We start from the raw sequence: 17,809 nt of genomic DNA, 5'->3' as shown, positions 1-17,809 counted from the left end.
CTGTTTTAAAGCAGTTTTACTCCTGCGAGTATAACCTTTCAAGAATTAACATAAAAAAAGCAAATCAGTGCAATCAAGTGCCTTGCCAGAAGTCATTTAAATGAAATGAAACACTCAATGAAATGTCTCTTTAATGTGTTCAGGAAGAAGCTGCACTCACTTCTGTTCAGATCTGGACACTGTGCGATGTAACCCTGTGGCATCACCAGGATCTGCACGTCCTGCATCACTCCCTGCAAACACAGACACACAACAAACATTTCAATCAAAGGGAACGACGACTTATAAGGCAGGCAGGCGATACAAATAAAATGAAGCATGTTAATGTGTAGTCAGTGGGTAACGCCAGTGGTGTCGAAGTGTGGTACGTTTTCCAGATGAGATGATATGGGAGCCTTGGTAACTGCCGCAATCATAAAACAGAACACAGTGAAACAGCTTTAAATCCGAAAGTGAGTGCAAATGTATTTTTCTGGGGAGTGGGAGACAGAGAAGTTAGTTGTGAGATAATGTGTCTCCACGGTTGTCGCTCGGATGAATCATCTCATAACCGGGCAACAGCAGGAAGTTAAGTGAGCGAACGATGCGAGAGTTGTCCGAGTTTTCCTCCACTCTCCTCTGATAAGCATAAACAGGAGATACAGATTTAATTTGATACATAACACTCAATTGATAGCCTTTCGTCCTGTGGCCGAAACACACACCCACACACACACACACACACACACACACACACTTATACACGTATGCACACGGATACTCTGTCGCCATGGAAACCTGGGCCGGTTTGTTCCTTGAGTGGATTTATTTCTCTTACAGAAGTGGAGCCGTGCAATTTAGGAGAAATTGTTTTTTAAATTGTCTTGCCACTTCAATTTACCAGCTATAAATTAAAAATCCTGCGGAAATGATTTGCTGATTTATTTACGGCAACGTGCTGAAATGGAAGCAGATTGGAGTTGGGTCTGTCAAACTTGAAATGAAACCTTAAGACTATACTACGCTGTTCCTACCTTTTTGTTTCTGGACAGGTAGTTTCACAGCGAAACGGCAGTTGGAGCGTCCTAAAAATCTTGGATCACTTAAAAGTGACAGAGATAAGGAGCTGTCAATAATCTAAATCATGAATTAGATCTCAGATACATTTTTCCGAAACAAAGTTTTGTCCAACTGAAGTCCAAAAACCCACTTCTTATGATATCCTATAATCTACGAGCTAAAGGTCAAATGCAGATTTACAGTATATGATCACATTTGATTGGATAAATATATGTGTTCTGCCCCTGAGTTTAGGATGAATCCGTCATTTTACAGAAAGAAAAGACAAATATTTTTGGTTGATAACAAGAGATAATTGCAATAAGGAATAAATAACATGAGATGCAGGATTAGATGTAAAATTAAAAAGATTTAAAAACCCAACGACCTCCTGTGTTGTAATGCACCACTATAAAAACAACCAGTTGCTAGACTTTGCTTTGCACCTTCTGGCGACTGAAAGAAGCGAGACATTGTGAACTCTCCAGAGTGATTCCTCTGTGTCGGCGACATGTTTACTGCAGTAACATGTGGGACCTCCATGGTTCTCCCATCTGTACCGGAAATGTGAATTCGTGAAAAACAACTAGTGGCAGAGTGAGCGCTGAATCACTTCTGTTGCACTAAGATACATTTCCTTCAAAGTTGAAACAATCATGAGAAGATATACCCTGTCAGACTAACAGCAAATCTGAGGAACACTCCTGCTGTTTCTCGATGCATTTGGGATTGCCTGAATTAAAAGGAAATAGTTTTCAGCCTTCCAAGTTAGAATGTAGAACAATTTGCGACATCTGCATACAAATCCACAACAAACGGCACACCCCTGATGAAATTCCAAAACAGTGTCACCGGATAAGTGAGATAAAATAGATTTAGCTCTCTTACGATGTGTGTGAACTGTAAATAGATATGTATTGAGCTGTGAAGCAGAGGTGCAGATATGCTCATTCTGATATTATAAGTATTTACTATCACTGTTGAGGATGTGGTTTCGTCGTCTTCGGCTGACACCCACGTACGGACGTCGACTGTTTGTGTGTGTGAGAGTGTGTGTGTGTGCTAATGAAGCAGTGTGTTTTGAAAGGAGACGTGCCTTCCTCGCAACTAATCAAGGCTTCAGAGAGGGGCGAGGAGAGATGCTGCTACGTGACAAGATTAGTGAGTGACCTCCAAGGCTTCTTTCATCTGCCAATTAACACAGCGGAAACTGAAGAGCCAGGACACAATGTGAAAAGCATTACCACACACTCACACCTATAAACATCACCGCACCATCGGACGCAGAGCCAGTCAGCAGACTGATTAAAATAGTTATAGCTGCAGGTAAGCTGACATTTTGCCCCGACATGTCTCCACAGGTGGGACATTTCAGAGTGCAGTCCAGTCTGGGAGAGGCGGTGTGTGTCTCCGTGCCTGATAAACAACACTATGGACTAAGCTTAATGAGCATAGTCCAGAGGCTATTTAATGATTTCTCCCAAATCGGCGTTGTGGGGGTGGCTGAGATAATTGCACTGGGCTTAGCTGCAGACGAAGGGAAAGGGAACAAATAATGACAATAGCAAAAAAAAGTCAATTCCTAGGGTGCAGAACAACCGTCACATTAAAATGGTAGGCCTTGAGAAATGCATGCAATTAAAGCCAGCAGCTACAATGAATATAACCAAACAAGCCAAACAAGCCAAACAATGAGAAGATACAGTGTGAACCAAGTTTGGGGGAGGGGATTACTCGCCCCTGCCATTCTGAATCATTTATCACAGATCAGGACAGGCATCGACATTCATACTCTGAGAGGGAAGTTGCTCACCTTGAAGAAACCATGGGCAGTGTTTCTCTGTCCGAGCCAGAAGGAAGCATCCTCAGGTATGTCCATGTACGGGGCTTCCACGACCCGCTCATAGATCCTGCAAAAGAAATACACAATGGTTAGAAGTTATGTTAAAGATGTTCAATATTTTTAAATTGATTTCTAACCTATTTTCATCAATTTAGAGCGACAATAACCCCCTGCACTGCAGGTCCTGCCCTGTTAAATCCTGCTTTTAACTCTTTCCCTGAGGACGGTATGGATAGCCGCATGCTTTCCTTGATACACACGGTGCTGCCGTCTGCTCCTATTTTTGTGCCAGGGAGGATCTTTGCACGTAAACAGTATCACTCCTTTCATGCAGCAGATGCACGTATAATGCGGGTCAACTCCAGGTGCGTTTGACCAGCATTGAAATCATTCAATCATTCATCCGTATAGCAGCACAGTGTTCCCTGCTGAAATGTTTCCATCGACCACTTTGTTTTTATTTATTTTTACCAGAGACGCTTGGAAATTAAACATTTTGAACTTTGAATAAAATCAGATGCTATGTGACAGCTACAGGTGGTCATTTAAAGTAAATGCACCAATCTAACTGTTCCTTTCCTGACAACAATTCCTACACCACAAATCAGATTATCTGCCAATAACAAAAACAGATCCGTTACTACGTTTTTTTTAAAAATGTTTTAATGCAATGAATGTTCTTAATTGTTTTTAAATCTCCTTTTCTTTTGCCTTATGTTTTGATGCTTTTAATGGTTTTATGTAAAGCACTTTGAATTACCTTGTTGTTGAAATGTGCTATACAAATAAACTTGCCTTGCCTTGCCTAAAGTTAGTTTGAAACCCTTTAATATCTGATGTTTCAGTTTAAATTAATTAAACAACTGGATAGCCTCCCATCAGTATTATCCCAAACTACAGCATTTTAATTTCATTGTCAAATCCAATATATATTAATTCATCCCCAGCATCTTACCTGTTGCAGTCGATGTGTAGTATAACATGAGAGGCACTGACGGCCACGGAGACCTTGTGCCACTGGTCGTCAGCCAGGCTGTAAGGGAACACCTCAGTGTGGGGCTGTTGGCCTTTGGTACGGTAGTGAAGACGCACCTCACTGCGCTGGCCACTGCTCTCCAGCTCCAGGAACCTGCAGAATCCAAACAACCTGCTTCTAGTAACAGCCACACAACTCTCAGTTTCTCTGAGAATTTGCAATCCCTGCACTGTACAGTCATGTTGCATTAATGTCTCATTACTACACCTGAAACCTTCTCTCTCTGTTCACTCAAACACCTGCATGCATCGCAGGAGTGTCTAAACTGGGGGCCCCTCTCAGCACAGTGCTGACACGTCACTCGTTTCCAAGCAGTGCACTCCCATCTCCTCTGATATGCAGCACCATTTAGAATTTAATCACACCGCTAGTCAAGCATTATGGTACTATACGGCTGCTAAGTGCAACATCAGCAACATGCAACAATGGCCCACATGGTTCAGCTCTTTACATTGGCGTATTAGTATTCCAGCAGAATCCCCTTCTCCACAGCACTGAGATTCACCCAGCATAGTGACACTAATGGCAAGAGCTGCCGATACACACTCATCACCTCTGCCTTTAAAGACGGACTTACGTATTTGAACATGGGCCATTTGCTGGAAACATTATTCAAAAGAGAATGCAAGTGTAGCAATGGATTGATTCATCTGCAAGCCATATCTAATAGATTTACTCTCCCCCAGCCATGCATGCACAATAATCCCGGCTCCGTGAATGCAATGGTTAACACTCTGAATTTGTCCTTTCCATGTTTCCGAATAAAAGCATGCAGTGCTGCTTTGTTGCATATGAATAGCTGGGAAAGCTAATCAGCAGCGGGGAAAGTCATTAACATCCCGGCGAGCTCTCTTCTCAGGACCGACTTTAATGTATAAACTGTTCAATCAACGCATTATGTGGATTCAGATTGCCGTTCTGATCATCCAACGGCTCAGCTACCACTAACTAATGGAAAACATTAGCATGCTAACTGCAGATAGTGTCTCATCAGTTTTTGATCCGCAATTCCAGACTCAATGTTTGGATCGTTGATGGACTGTGAATAATAAGTTGGCACCCGGGATGATTTGCTGTGTTTATACTCGACTGGCGTGTAAAACATCGAAATACTGATCAAATACAAATATTTAGGTTTCAATCAACATATTACAGACTGCTAATAAGACAAAACAGAGGGTGGTACTAAATTTAGAAAACAACTTCAATTATGGTTTATCAGCGGGGCTTTGTAAGCAGCTTTACAGCGCTCCGTGTCACATTTTGGGCTCCAGGTTCTGTCTCACACTGCCAAAGTATACACCTCAAATTAACTTCACAATATGCATGTTTTCACATTGTATGCAACACTCATTTGGAAATGTGCTGTATATTTCTGCAAGTATATCCAAATAACAAATGTGGTGATATTTTGAATGAATGGCATGGGCAACCCTTTTTCGATGTATTAAAGCACCTATTATAATCACATTGTGCTGTAAAATGTGAGCTTATCATACCTGTGCTCAGAGTGATGAATGGAGAGGATGACCCCAGAGTTGAGGTGATCTTGTTTGAGGGTCGCCAGCACAGTAAACTCATTCTTGCCTCTCAGCTTCTGGACCATTTTCTCTGAGACCTCAGCAGGAGCCATCACTTGCCTGGCAGACCCTAGGATGAAGAGAGAAATATCAGATATTATGTAAATGGCTCCATTTATATAGCGCTTTTACCCAAAACGCTTTCCAATTTGCCTCTCTTTCAGCCATTCAAACACAGGCACTCACAGACAGATGGTAGCAGGCCACCATGCAAGGTGCTGCCCTAACCAGCTGGAGCAATTTAAGGTCCCCCATGTGGAATGGTATAGGCTCTTTCATCGCTATTATTATTGCTATGACTTCTATTATTCACACCATTGAGAGCCAATTCCTATGGTTGTGACATTTTAGGGATACAAGGAAACAGGAACATCTGCTGTACAGGAGAAGAGACCAGTTGGTTGGGATTTCACAGGCCATAAGCTGTAAATATTTGATGTATTCACATAAACTCTTGGCGAATTTGAATTCATAAATGACAAATCAAGACTGTGTCGTTAGCGCGTAAGCTCCTGTTTGCACCAGTGTGGCCCCTCCCTCCCCTCCAACTCTACACAGACGTCTATGCTACTTTAATGGAGTCATCAATAAATGATAACATTTCTCAGAAGCAATCACATCAAAGAGTTCACTTCCAGCTACGGGATGAATGCAAGATGCCCTGGCACACTTAAGCGCTCCAGGAAGCTAGAGTGGCAGCTTTTCCTCAGTGTATTAAGATTACTTCCAGCTGGTGGGTTCGTAACCAATTAACACAATGCAATGTGAAAACCAGCAAGCAGCAATGTCATGATGAGGACTGGCACTCACAGTGTACTCATCGGTTATATAGGATACAATGTTTTCATACTCTTCTTTTACTTTCACTCTGAATTTATTGTGCTCACTAGATTAGATGGAAATAGATGCATTGCCAGTGGAGTATGATTCCAGTGTCATTGGCTGAGGTGGGACAGATGGTCTAATGACCGCAACAGGAGTTCTGCCCAGCAATAATCTGCTGCCATCAACAGATCCCACTTAATCACCAAATGACCACTGTTGACAATGATCTCAGAAATTATAGGAAATCATTCTTGTTTGGAGGGGCGTTTGGACAGAGGAACCTGCTCCCAGCTTGGCGGCCATGAGCCTTTGATCAATGAGTGGATGACTCTCATCACCAGTCTTGGAAGGGAATGAGGTTGCTTCAAATGGGACTTTGGGGGATTGGAGGGTGGAGACGTCTTCTCATTCAGATGGAGTGATGAGATTGGTCTGTGTCGGGTTGCCTGTACGAAAAGCACAATGATCTCAACGCTCTTGACAGGCACTCAAAGGAGGATTAAGACATGCTATAGCGGCAACATGTCTGCATTTACTAAAAACGTTCATGAAAGAGCGGTAGATGACTTTGTGCTGTGAGGAGAAGGCCAGCATTCCCTTCTGCCAAATCAATGTGGTCCTGCTGTGGGGGGCCTTTGGTCGATTATCTATTGGCAGGCGCCTGGATGGGGCGGCCACCTGCTTCTAAATACCACTCTGATGTGAGATACTGACACAAAATAGCCTGGAAATTATGATCTAGCACATAAAATTCCTATCAGCACATTTTTCAGCACAAGACACTGCTCTTGTCATCCATCCGAGTTGTTTACAGGCTATGTGGACCGGCTGATCGTGAGAAAACAGTTTTTGAGACATACAGAGTTTTATCAGCTGACTGGAGATCTCTAAAAGCCTCAGGCTCAGTAGCATCGTAGCAAGCGTAGCTTTCGGCTATAGCCTAATCTTATCTCCTGGGTACATTGTGCTTTAATGGTTACACTCAGGCCACGATTTCCATCCCTCGGCTTCATTCCTAATCTTAAACTGTCTAATGTGGTCTTATTTAGTTTGACCCCTCGTACCCACACAGCTGTAATCCCCTCAGACTCCCATCACTGCGTTCTCATGGACGTATATTGGCAGCGCTGCACCAATCCAATGCTCACACATTTAGCATTTAGAACAGGTGCCCTGCAGCACAGCTTGAGAGTCCAGCTTTGCCACAATCCTTTTCTCGCACACTGCTTTCACTTCGAACTGTATTTACAGAGAGTTTTTGTACTGGAACACGGTAGAGTTTCCACCTTTCTTCCAACAAATAGAACATGCCCTGAAGGACAGGCCGAAGTATATTTTTACGTTGATTACATGTTTGAATTCTAATCTAATTATTTTCCTTAGGAAATTGGTACTAACAACAGTAATACTGAAATTAGATAAGACGATCACAGACACTTCTGTATGTGAATAATGAGGACTTTCATTCTTTAGTCTCTGGATTGCCAGGACAAAATAACACCTCCTACCTCTTTGCAACAACTCTTCAACAACATTTTGCAAATAAGCCAACTCTCGACCAGTTAAGAGTGAGCCATGAGATGCACTAAGCACATCGAGCCAAGAGGGGTCTGAAAAAAGACAGCGATCCAATAAGCAGAGGAAGGAACACATACCGAGTAAAAGTGTGCTCTATTTTCTTATTACCTAATGTTTTCTATATTTGAAAAATGACAGAGCAAATTTCAAACAACACCTTTTATCTGCCGGCCTGAGTGCAGAGAAGGATATGTGTGGGAGGTTTAGGCAAGAGGAGATCTCTCCAGAGGGATTAGAGTAATGATAAACTCTCCACCGGCAGCAAACTCCAAACCCTTCATTACTGTCAACACACGCGCAAACAGGTGTAGTAGGCCACACGGACAGACACACACGGACACCATGAGGCAGACATTTTGACCGGCCTATTGCTTCGAACATTGAGTCAATTAAAATAAAAATACGGGCACAAAGATATGCAGAAACATGGGCTAACACAATGATGGATCGATGCATACACACATACGACCAACCCCCCCCTCCACCCCGCTCAGTCGATCTGCATTGGGCTGGCCGTCTCCCCCCACCGTGTCTCCACTCTCCTTGAACAAATACGGAACCGAGCCAAGGGCACCTCCAGGACTGCTTTGGCCAGCAATTTCTCCCCAATTCTCAGATCACCTCCCCAGTGACCGCCTGTCTGACATTCACACGTACACAGAGCTAATGACAGCCTTCGAGTCACCCAACTGTATAACTGCCCTGGAGGGAAATAAATATCTCCATGGTCACCGGTGCTCCTGTGTGGAACAGAGGATCAGGCTCGCCTCAGAAATCAGCAACAGCCGACTTTGACCGCAGGGAGTTGGGGATGATGTCAGTCAACAGTTTGGAAAGGTTGGGTGACTTTTTGGGAAACGTAACAGAATATGCTACAACAACAAAAAAAACACAGCATATGTGGAAGGAAATGGGGTTTTGACTGGATTATGTTGTGTTAAGCAAGTGTCACCTGCCGTGTCTTTTTTAACGAGACGAAAATGTGATATCTGTCAAAGGTCCACCATAAGATCATACAAAAAAAAATTAGTCCCTCCACTGAGTCCTAAAAGTTGCATTCGAGATGTGCCGCGCCGTACAGTTCTTTCAAAATGTTCCAAATACAAATTGATAAGGATCTTCTGAAAATGGGAGAAAGAATAAAGCAGATTGCTGCATTATGTTGCTGAGAAAAAATCCATCTGATTATCGAAGATTCTTGAAACAATCAGCCTCCACACTCTTTCGAGCCTCCTGCTTAAGCCCGTCCTAATACAGTACTTACGTGCCTATAAGAACATCGACCACTAGCCCCAAAGCAATGAAAGTCATTTAAATGTAAGAGATGAGAGGAGAAAATGCACATTCCTCCTTCTGCACAAAAATACAAAATAAAGTTCAGCTGAAACTAATGTGAGACTTATTCAGTCTGTCACACAAATCAGTCGGGTACTTTTCAAAAGTTAGTATTTTTAAACCAAATCATCCCTTTTAGTTACTATCCCTCTGCTGCGGCTCAGCAAGGAGACTGAGGAGGCACAGAGAGGGAATTTCATTCAAAAAAGTCTGTAACTTTGGAAAACCCAACTGATTTATCTGATGCAGAAATGTTGGAAACATGTCCTTCAAGCTCTTTTCCATCAAGGTGAAAATGGTTTAATATCCTATCACAGTTGTTTCTTTTCGATCTTTCTGTTTTCAGATACTTATTCCTTAACTCAGCAGAATTGAAGAGACAACAGCTTCGAGCAGCTTTAACTTGACATGTTCAAGAGTATCCTTGCTTATATATATATATAGCTAAATCTCCAACCATTCTACAAGTGAACGTCAATTCTCTCGTCAACAACTCCCGTTGTTTTGGCGGGAGATGTCTGAGAGAAAGTGGCTTAGCTTGGGTTTGGAGAGTACAAATGTCAACTGAAAAGCTTTGTTACAAACTGGCGGCTAGGAGACTTAAAGCTGTGATCTTCTCCGGGAAGGAACTGTCGAACAACAACGCTGAGTGACATTATGGGCAGCGTTTAGTGCCGTCATTGGATCAAGTGAGAATATCTTGGCTGCTATGACTTGAACCACTCTTTTTTAATTTCTCTCTTGCAAGTCACCCTATTTTATGGCGGTTTGATACAAAGTCACTCGTGTGCTCATGATTATTTGAAATGTTTAAAGGCCTAGATTGTTGTGCTGAAAACAATCAGGCTGTTTGTGCCCATTTTACCCCATTGGCAGCGTTTTTATTCGCTGTGTAATTAGTTACACAATACGAGCACATTTCTCTACATTACATTGCGTTTCAAAGTGCATCGTGCAACAAACTGCAATGACACAAATGGCAGAATATACTCAGCATGGGAACCCTAGCTCCACTGTGTGATTCATCTAGCGGAGGCTCTTATTCAAAGCACCTTACCGCATAAAGAGGGCGTAAAGTTCAGCATGAATGTTACACTAACCTCTTTTGTCAGTGTTAATTACCTTATTGATTCCTGTAGGTAAATTCTCATTTTGCTTTCTTGTCCTTCCTTTCAATGTGGAGTTCGCTACAAAACAGCTCCCTCGGATTCTGCTCAATACAATAACAGCACAAAGTAGTGGAGCTGCTCTCTGATATAGACGCTTGAATCTGGCCTCGACAGGACTAAGCTGCCCTCCCACCCATTAGATTACATCCTTCTATACTGCACAATACTCCAGAGTATCGAGTAGCAACTGCAGCCTCTACAGTGGGAACACACTATTACCATTCCTATGCAAACACTTTTATCTGTTCCACTCGCATTAATGCAGGATAACAAACTCAAATTCACACATAGTCCCCTCTGTCGTCCTCCCTCCCTCCTTCACACACACACACACAGTGTTGCTGTGTTATGAATGAGTCTCTTCCATCCTGTTACACTTCAGTGTCACTGCATTCAGGGACATCATCACCACAGCATACACGGAAACACCTCGCTGGCAGTGCATGCCTCTGACAGGGTTCACACACACACAAACACAGATACAATTACAGGGGAGTCCTGCTCTGCAGCTGAAAGGGTGCTTCCAGCGATCGTGTCGTTTGCACTTCAAATGAGTTTGGTCCATACTACGCTTGTAGCCAGAGAGGCAGACTGTGTTGGTGTATGTGTGTTGGGGGAAGGGAGAGATCCTGGGTGTGGCCCCTGTGCTTGTTTTTACAGAGACAGATAGATATCTTGATGTCTGGATATTAAAAAGGGTGGGGGAAGTGCTCATGATGTGGTGATTTTGTGGCGTGGCTGAGCATCACCGTGCATCAGGATATAAAAAGAGCATAGCCCTGGGGCTTTTCTCCCTCTCTATTATGCCCGTCCCTGAGGTCCACCTCTCCTAATGCCATGCAATGTAGCGCTGACAGCTACCTACAAAAGCATCAGCAGGGGTGCGCTAAACAGCCCCCCCCCCCCACTGCTCACTGCTCTTCTCTTTCTCAGACACAAAACAAAACACACTCACACCGTGGCAGACAGAGCTACAAAGATACATAGCAATGTGAACACCACATTTGCTTATCCACACGCATACACACATACGCGTTCCTTTACTGGGAATTACACTCTCCCCCTGCTTCTTCTCTTTCAGCTCTCAGCAGCTACCCCTCCTCCTGCCTCCACCCAGCACCCACAGATAACAGCCTTCCCTTCGGGCGGGAGGGAACGGCCGTGGATGTGTTCTGCCTGCTATCTAATGAGCGTCGGAATGTCACCGAGGGCCTATCTGCTGGTCCCAGCCAGTCAAGCATCCATACATGTGGAATCAGCACAGTCTATCAAACAGCTGGCAGACAGCTCTGATCGGCGTTTCTCCTCTCTTTTCATTCTCTTTTTATCTCAGCTGCTCTCTCTATCTCCCTCGCTCTTCTTGCATCTTTACAGCATGTGCCTCTGCCTGTCTATTTCTGATCACAAACGAGCAGCAGGCCCAGGTCTGCTTCGCCCCCCCCCCCCTGCCTCCCCCTCACCCAACGCTGACTTAACATAGACGTCCCAAATGAAGGATGGAGGCGAGCTCTGTCATAAATAACGCGGGTAACTAGCAAAGGTAACGCCCGAGAAAGAAGCGAGCGTAATGATGGCGAGGTGCCAGTCGTGATTTACTCCTTCTCCAATTCTTCCTTGTAGTGTCTCTCCCTCCCTTCCGCTACCTGCCTGTGCAGAGCACTTCTGAGAGGACATCAAATGGCCTGCCTTCACAGAGGTGCTGGAGTTTGCTGCTCCATGCAGAAGTGCTGCTGTCTCAGCGGCTGTGCGCGGAGATTAGAAGACATCAGGAACGAGGAGGTGAGAGGAAAAATGCCGACAAACGATTGTGGTGTGTCTCTGTCCCAAAACAACATTGTTACTTTGGTACATGATGCGATCCATGTTGAGCTCCTCCTTGTGAAGGTTTGAACGTTGCCACGTCTTTGGTTTTGCTGCTGATCTTGGGAGCCAAAAGCAATTCCCTCTGTTGATACTTTTGGCTGGGTTACAATAGACATCTCCATCCCTGTGATGGGGCTGTTAACAGTCTCATTTGGGTTGTAATGAGTCTGACAGAGATGTAACACTGGGCCAAACAGTGCATATAAAAGTCAAGTACGCCGCTTTGACACCTCCATTTTGCACAGTGCCATTTACTAAATGCCAGAGATTAACTTGGCCTACGCACACACCGCCGCACAACTGACAACATGGACATCTGTCTCACTCTTCTACCCATTCATATTTTGGTTACAGAGTGTCAGTGTTCGGACTGCTTTAACACTCCAGAAGATCACCAATGGGTAAATTCTAGCGAGGGGCCCAGTCACTCACAACATACATCTCCGTGAACACGGGGTTTTGTCCCTACCTAATCGGATTATGCTCAGTCTGTCATTGATTCTTTGCGTGATTCACCCATCTCTCCCCCTCAGCTTGCCCGGCTCACCCCACTTTTTCATGAAGACCTAACATTGCCCATTGTTCAGGCAGGTGGCAGTCTGAGGGCCCCCAAGCTTAAGTCCCATTAGGAAAACTGCAAATCCATCGCATGCTGCTGCTGACAAGTCTCCGGCACGGTTGTGCTACGGACGGTAAGAATCAAATACAAGCGTAAGGGCTCCGGTATTATCAGATAATCGGAGATTTTCAAATCAGGCATCTCACTAGAGGAGCTGATCTGTGGTTTAATGGGCTTCATCCTGTTAGACTTACAAGTTGTTCAAACTAAACACTCACTTTTCATGAAAAGCACTTTGGTCAGCTTTGCGTCACATACATTCACATCTCATCTGGCACAGTTTATCTTCCATCTCTGAACAAAAATACAAGGAGTGTGTGTTACTGTACCTTGGAAGTGGAAAGCTCTAGACTCGCTGTGGAAGCCCTGGACCTGAGTAACTCCATCAAAGCCTTCTTCAAGCGTTAGTTCATCAAACACGCTGATGCGCAGGGCAGGGTCGACCCCAAAGCCTACAACTAATTTGCAAACACAAAAAACAAGAGTGTCATTGTTGTTAGCAGGACAAGGACACCTGTGATGCTATATAGACAAATCAACCTGCTGGTGTCAGGAGAAGAGATGTGGTGGTAAATGTAATGTGTGCAAGCTGCTAGATCAAGTAGGTCTGATTATTTTTGTGAAGCCTAGGTATCTTTAAAAAATACATAATTAAATGATCTGTATCTCATCTTATCGTCTACATGCTGCAAGAGATGGTTACTGTAATCAGTGACAGCCCTGTGTCCTACCTGAGGAGGCGCAAAATATGCAGAGAACCAGAAATAGCTGTGATAATCCCATGGTGAATGTATAAAAAAATAATAATTAGTCCATGTTTTGTCCACTTCCGAGAGACAAGTGTTGTTCAATCACATGCGAATGATGTATCACCCTCGCGCAGAAGGCTATTACCAATCCCAAATGCTGAGCGGAGGCATCATCACAACTTTGGATGCCCAATGATGCAATAAAAAAAGAAGAAGAAGCAAATCCGGATAGGAGAAGAGCAAGGTAACAGTCTACAAATTATTCCATGTAACGCAAGGTTTGCGCCATCAGCACCATCAGCGGCACAGGTGGCTAACACAGGATGCACAAAGCGAGCTGCCGCTGCCTCACCAGCTGAACAGACGCTCCTACAGCAGCGTGAATGAGAGCTGCGGCCACTGAGGGAGGAGTGGGGAGAGAGAGAGAGAGAGAGAGAGAGAGAGAGAGAGAGAAACCTGTCGAGGAGTGAGAGAAAGAGAGAAGGACAATGAAGCCCCCTTGTGGCCCGAGATGAGAAAACCCTTGACGAATCCAAAACAGGCCACTCGTATTGATTTTGCCCAAGAAAACAAGCAGGCCAGCCTGGCAAATTGATTGACTGTGTGATCTTAACAGTGTTTTGTTGTATGCTGATGACATTGTATTGGCTGCAGAGAAAATGTCTTTTTAAGGTCAATGCCTTTAAAGGCGCTAAATAAAAAATGCAGAGCATATCTAATGCCTCCACAAGTCTCTCAACATAATGACGGCTGAGCCGGCGGCTCGCAGCTAACGGTGCCGACAGAGCTAACAGTGTCTACCTGAGGGAGAACTAGGGGATGGCCGATACGCCTCCACCACGATGCCGTCGATCAGGCGGCTGTTACTGCTGTGTCAGCGCAGTGCAGAACTATGTCAGCACTTTCACCGTAGTTTGCACTACTAGCACTGTTAGCTATTATCTGCCGGTTCGCCTTTGGCATGTTGAAAGCCAATTAGAGGCCATCCAAATGCTCTCAATCTTGGATCTTGAACATTTAATGCTCTGATCGTGTAGAAATCCTTGAAAATAAACTAGATTGTATATCTTGGTTTTGTTTTCAATGAAAAAAGGAGATTTTCAGAGGGAAGAATTGTCAGTACTGGAGTCAGCAGGAAGAGCGTTTGGGCCTGTGATGAATAAAATGCAATTATGTCTGCCTAAATCTGACCTTGGTTATTCAACATTTTCAAAACTTCATGATTTAATGGTGCGCAATCTTATTTCATGCAGATGGAGTATGGGGCTTTAAGGAGGCCCCTGACAGTAATGTTATCCAGAGTTGAGTCGTGTGGTGCTTTCTTTATGGTGCAGAAACGTACTGCAAAGCGGGCTAATGAAAGGGACGTTGCATTGGAGTCATGTCTTGTAAAGCAGAAACGTGAGACGCATTGTACAGTGACTATACAGACACTGACCAAAAAGATCTTTAATTAGGATACAGCACTCAGCTAACCTTGGTCAAATAAGGTTGCTGCGATATTTCATCTTTCTGATCATACACCTTATACACAAGTTTCATTTTCAGTGTAATATAAAGAAAGATAATATAAGCATTCACGAATATTTTAGATTTTCTTTCACTCATACTTACTCTTGTGATACTACATGTCCACTATTAAAGTCAGAGGATAAAAAGTGGCCCAGAAGTAGCCTACTACAACATCTGGATTTGCTGTCCGTTAGTCTTTAAGACGTTCCAGCTGTTCTCCTGAATGGTGGAGAGTCCCTAAACATTTGAAGCTCCTTGGTGGGTTCCCATTGATGTTAGATGAGGTCACAGACGTTATCAAAGTCAAATGGTAATCGTGATAGTCTTGACTCTAATTAATTAACTTGCAATGAAACATCCTGGGAAGGAATGTCGAGACGAGATCATGAGCAGCAGGTAAGAGGTGCGGCAGTCCCCCTTCCTCTGTTCATGAAGGGTTGTTCCAGTTTGACGTATCGGCCTCATTTACTCCTCTTTCAAAACATCTGTCGTATCTGTCCTCATGCACAGAGCTCGATTGAAAGAAAACCAACTGTCTCAAAGAATTAGGTTTACCAGTGTGCCATAAACGCTGAAATTGTCCTCTGATCAGAGTTATGACCCCGTGTCAGCGTATCGTTTCGTTCTTTCATTTCGTAAAGTTGTCCAGTAAAGTTGGAGTTTGGCTTTTTGGCAGGTGGTATGAAAATGTGTGCTTGGCTGTCTGTGTGGCTCAGCCTTGTTAATGCATTTTTATAGAGCCCAGATGCTTTGTGCTGTGAATATTTCTTGATGCGTTTTGCATCTTCTTTATCCATGGAGCCAATTACTATTGCGAGACATAACCATTCATCAGCAGCCATGCATTGCTAGTGATGTTTTTATTTGTTAAAGAGGAGGATAAACAGTTGCATTTCCCTTGAATGCTAATCAACTTACTGCCAGATGGACGTGAATCGCAGCCTTCTCGTATAACGGCCTGTTCATCCCAAGTCTCCAACAAACCCCAGCCGATCCCTGGATCGCTGGGAAAGTGTTTTGTTGGCTGTGCTGGTCTGTTAAATCGGAGGCCAGCAGATATGATTATAGGAACAGTTCTAGATTCTGTGTGGCGCTAAGCTCCATCCCAAGGACTCCAGATTAACACCAATTTATTTGTCATATCAATCCTCCCTTCCCCTTGAATCCAGTTTTTACTAACGCCATTAACATGTTTTGTTAAAATTATGATTCATGCACAACTGATGTGTTTTGACAAATAGGCCCTTGTCTGTGTAGCTCACAGCTTGTTCATAGGTCCACGGTGCAGCTAATGGGTTGCTGTTGTCAATAAAACAAAGGCAGGCAATGGCTCTGCAGTGGCAGAGAGCGTCACATCTGCTGCACGACAGGGCCCCCGATCCTCTATTCATTATTAATAATATTAGGTTCATTCTGGGTACAGACACAGGAAATGTAATTACTTTGTAATGCCCACATTTCCTAACGTGCCATCAGGAACACAAGCGGCATGAAAGCATGTGGCCAGCCAAGAATGAAAAGTAATAAAAGTACACGATGCGAACATACACGCACACACACACACACACACACACACACACACACACACACACACACACACACACACACACACACACTGAATCTCTCAGGTCAAGGTCAGTGGAACAGTAGAAGTCCGTACTCTAAAGATCCAGATGATGCATTAACTCTCAGAGGCTTCGCTGTGGCCATGAAAGCACCATATAGACATACTAATGCCATAGACACAATTCAATTGCTTACAGTATCTGTGCCAGGATTGAAATGATCTGCAGAAAAACGGTCCCTATTGTTCCCACAGGGCACTCCCAGGATACATTTGTTGCACAGTTTACTTTGTCTGTCTTTCAAATCAGACAATTAAGAATGACATTAAAAGCACGTGCGCTCTGATGATTCATTACATCCGTCTGCTCAATCACGTGTTTAATATTCATTCTCACCACTTTGACGCGTTGACAACATTATGATTCAATGTAAAGCATTGGTGATGTCACTGCGCAGCCACCAGTTGTATATAACTTTGTGTTGTCACTGCAAGACTGCAAGAACTGCAACAGTACAACAAGTTTAAATCACTAAAACAACTAATTGGTAAGCAAAACAAAGTATTAAATATCGAAATAAGCGTCGGGACAATAAAACGAAATATTGCATTCAAAATTAAAGATTTCTTGGAACAATATAATTGTTGTTGTTGAATCATTTCATTCATGTTACTGAAAACCAGATGGTTTTCATTCTCTCAGTCCCATCTTGTGTGCACGGTAGTGAATTGCAGTGACAATATCAGAGCGTAGCAATACTGAGGTACAACAGATAGTGTCGCCCTTGGACCATGCCAGGGCGAAACACTTGATGACCTAAGATATGGGCAACACAAAGTAACTGCAGGAACAAGGTAGAGAGTGAACATAAAAATAAATAGACTCTGTACTGCAGGGCCTCCCTCAGAGGTTAAACTAGGGTTTTGTCAAAGGGTTTATCTTCAGCCTGGTGTAATGTCATCTCTTTTGACGTGGTGAGTAGTATCAGACTGGAATACATGAATACCATCATTGATGTAAGCTGATGTAGAGAAAAGAGTGGAGACTTATATTGCTGGTTGTGTGGCCCTTTCCTATATGGCTATCGTTGATATTAC

General features: G+C 43.7%; 1 protein-coding gene across 2 annotated transcripts in view; it reads right to left on the bottom strand.

Moving 5' to 3' along the window:
- Positions 1 to 13,987, bottom strand: part of LOC306783112 (protein kinase C-binding protein NELL2a-like) — a 65,251-nt gene extending 51,264 nt beyond the window's left edge. For both annotated transcript variants that reach the window (XM_079276638.1, XM_079276639.1), the window contains exons 1-6: positions 13,618 to 13,987; positions 13,216 to 13,344; positions 5,417 to 5,567; positions 3,837 to 4,010; positions 2,852 to 2,948; positions 161 to 233 (exon numbers count right to left, since the gene is read on the bottom strand). In XM_079276638.1, the coding sequence (XP_079132764.1) occupies positions 161 to 233; positions 2,852 to 2,948; positions 3,837 to 4,010; positions 5,417 to 5,567; positions 13,216 to 13,344; positions 13,618 to 13,669 (676 nt within the window). In that variant the 5' untranslated portion in view covers positions 13,670 to 13,987. The remainder of the gene's footprint in view (positions 1 to 160; positions 234 to 2,851; positions 2,949 to 3,836; positions 4,011 to 5,416; positions 5,568 to 13,215; positions 13,345 to 13,617) is intronic.
- Positions 13,988 to 17,809: the final 3,822 nt, after the last annotated feature.

Source organism: Melanostigma gelatinosum (genome assembly GCF_949748355.1).
Source record: "Melanostigma gelatinosum genome assembly, chromosome: 1".
Lineage (NCBI taxonomy): Eukaryota > Metazoa > Chordata > Actinopteri > Perciformes > Zoarcidae > Melanostigma > Melanostigma gelatinosum.
The sequence above is the reverse complement of the archived record's forward strand: the minus strand, read 5'-3'. Positions and strand labels throughout refer to the sequence as shown.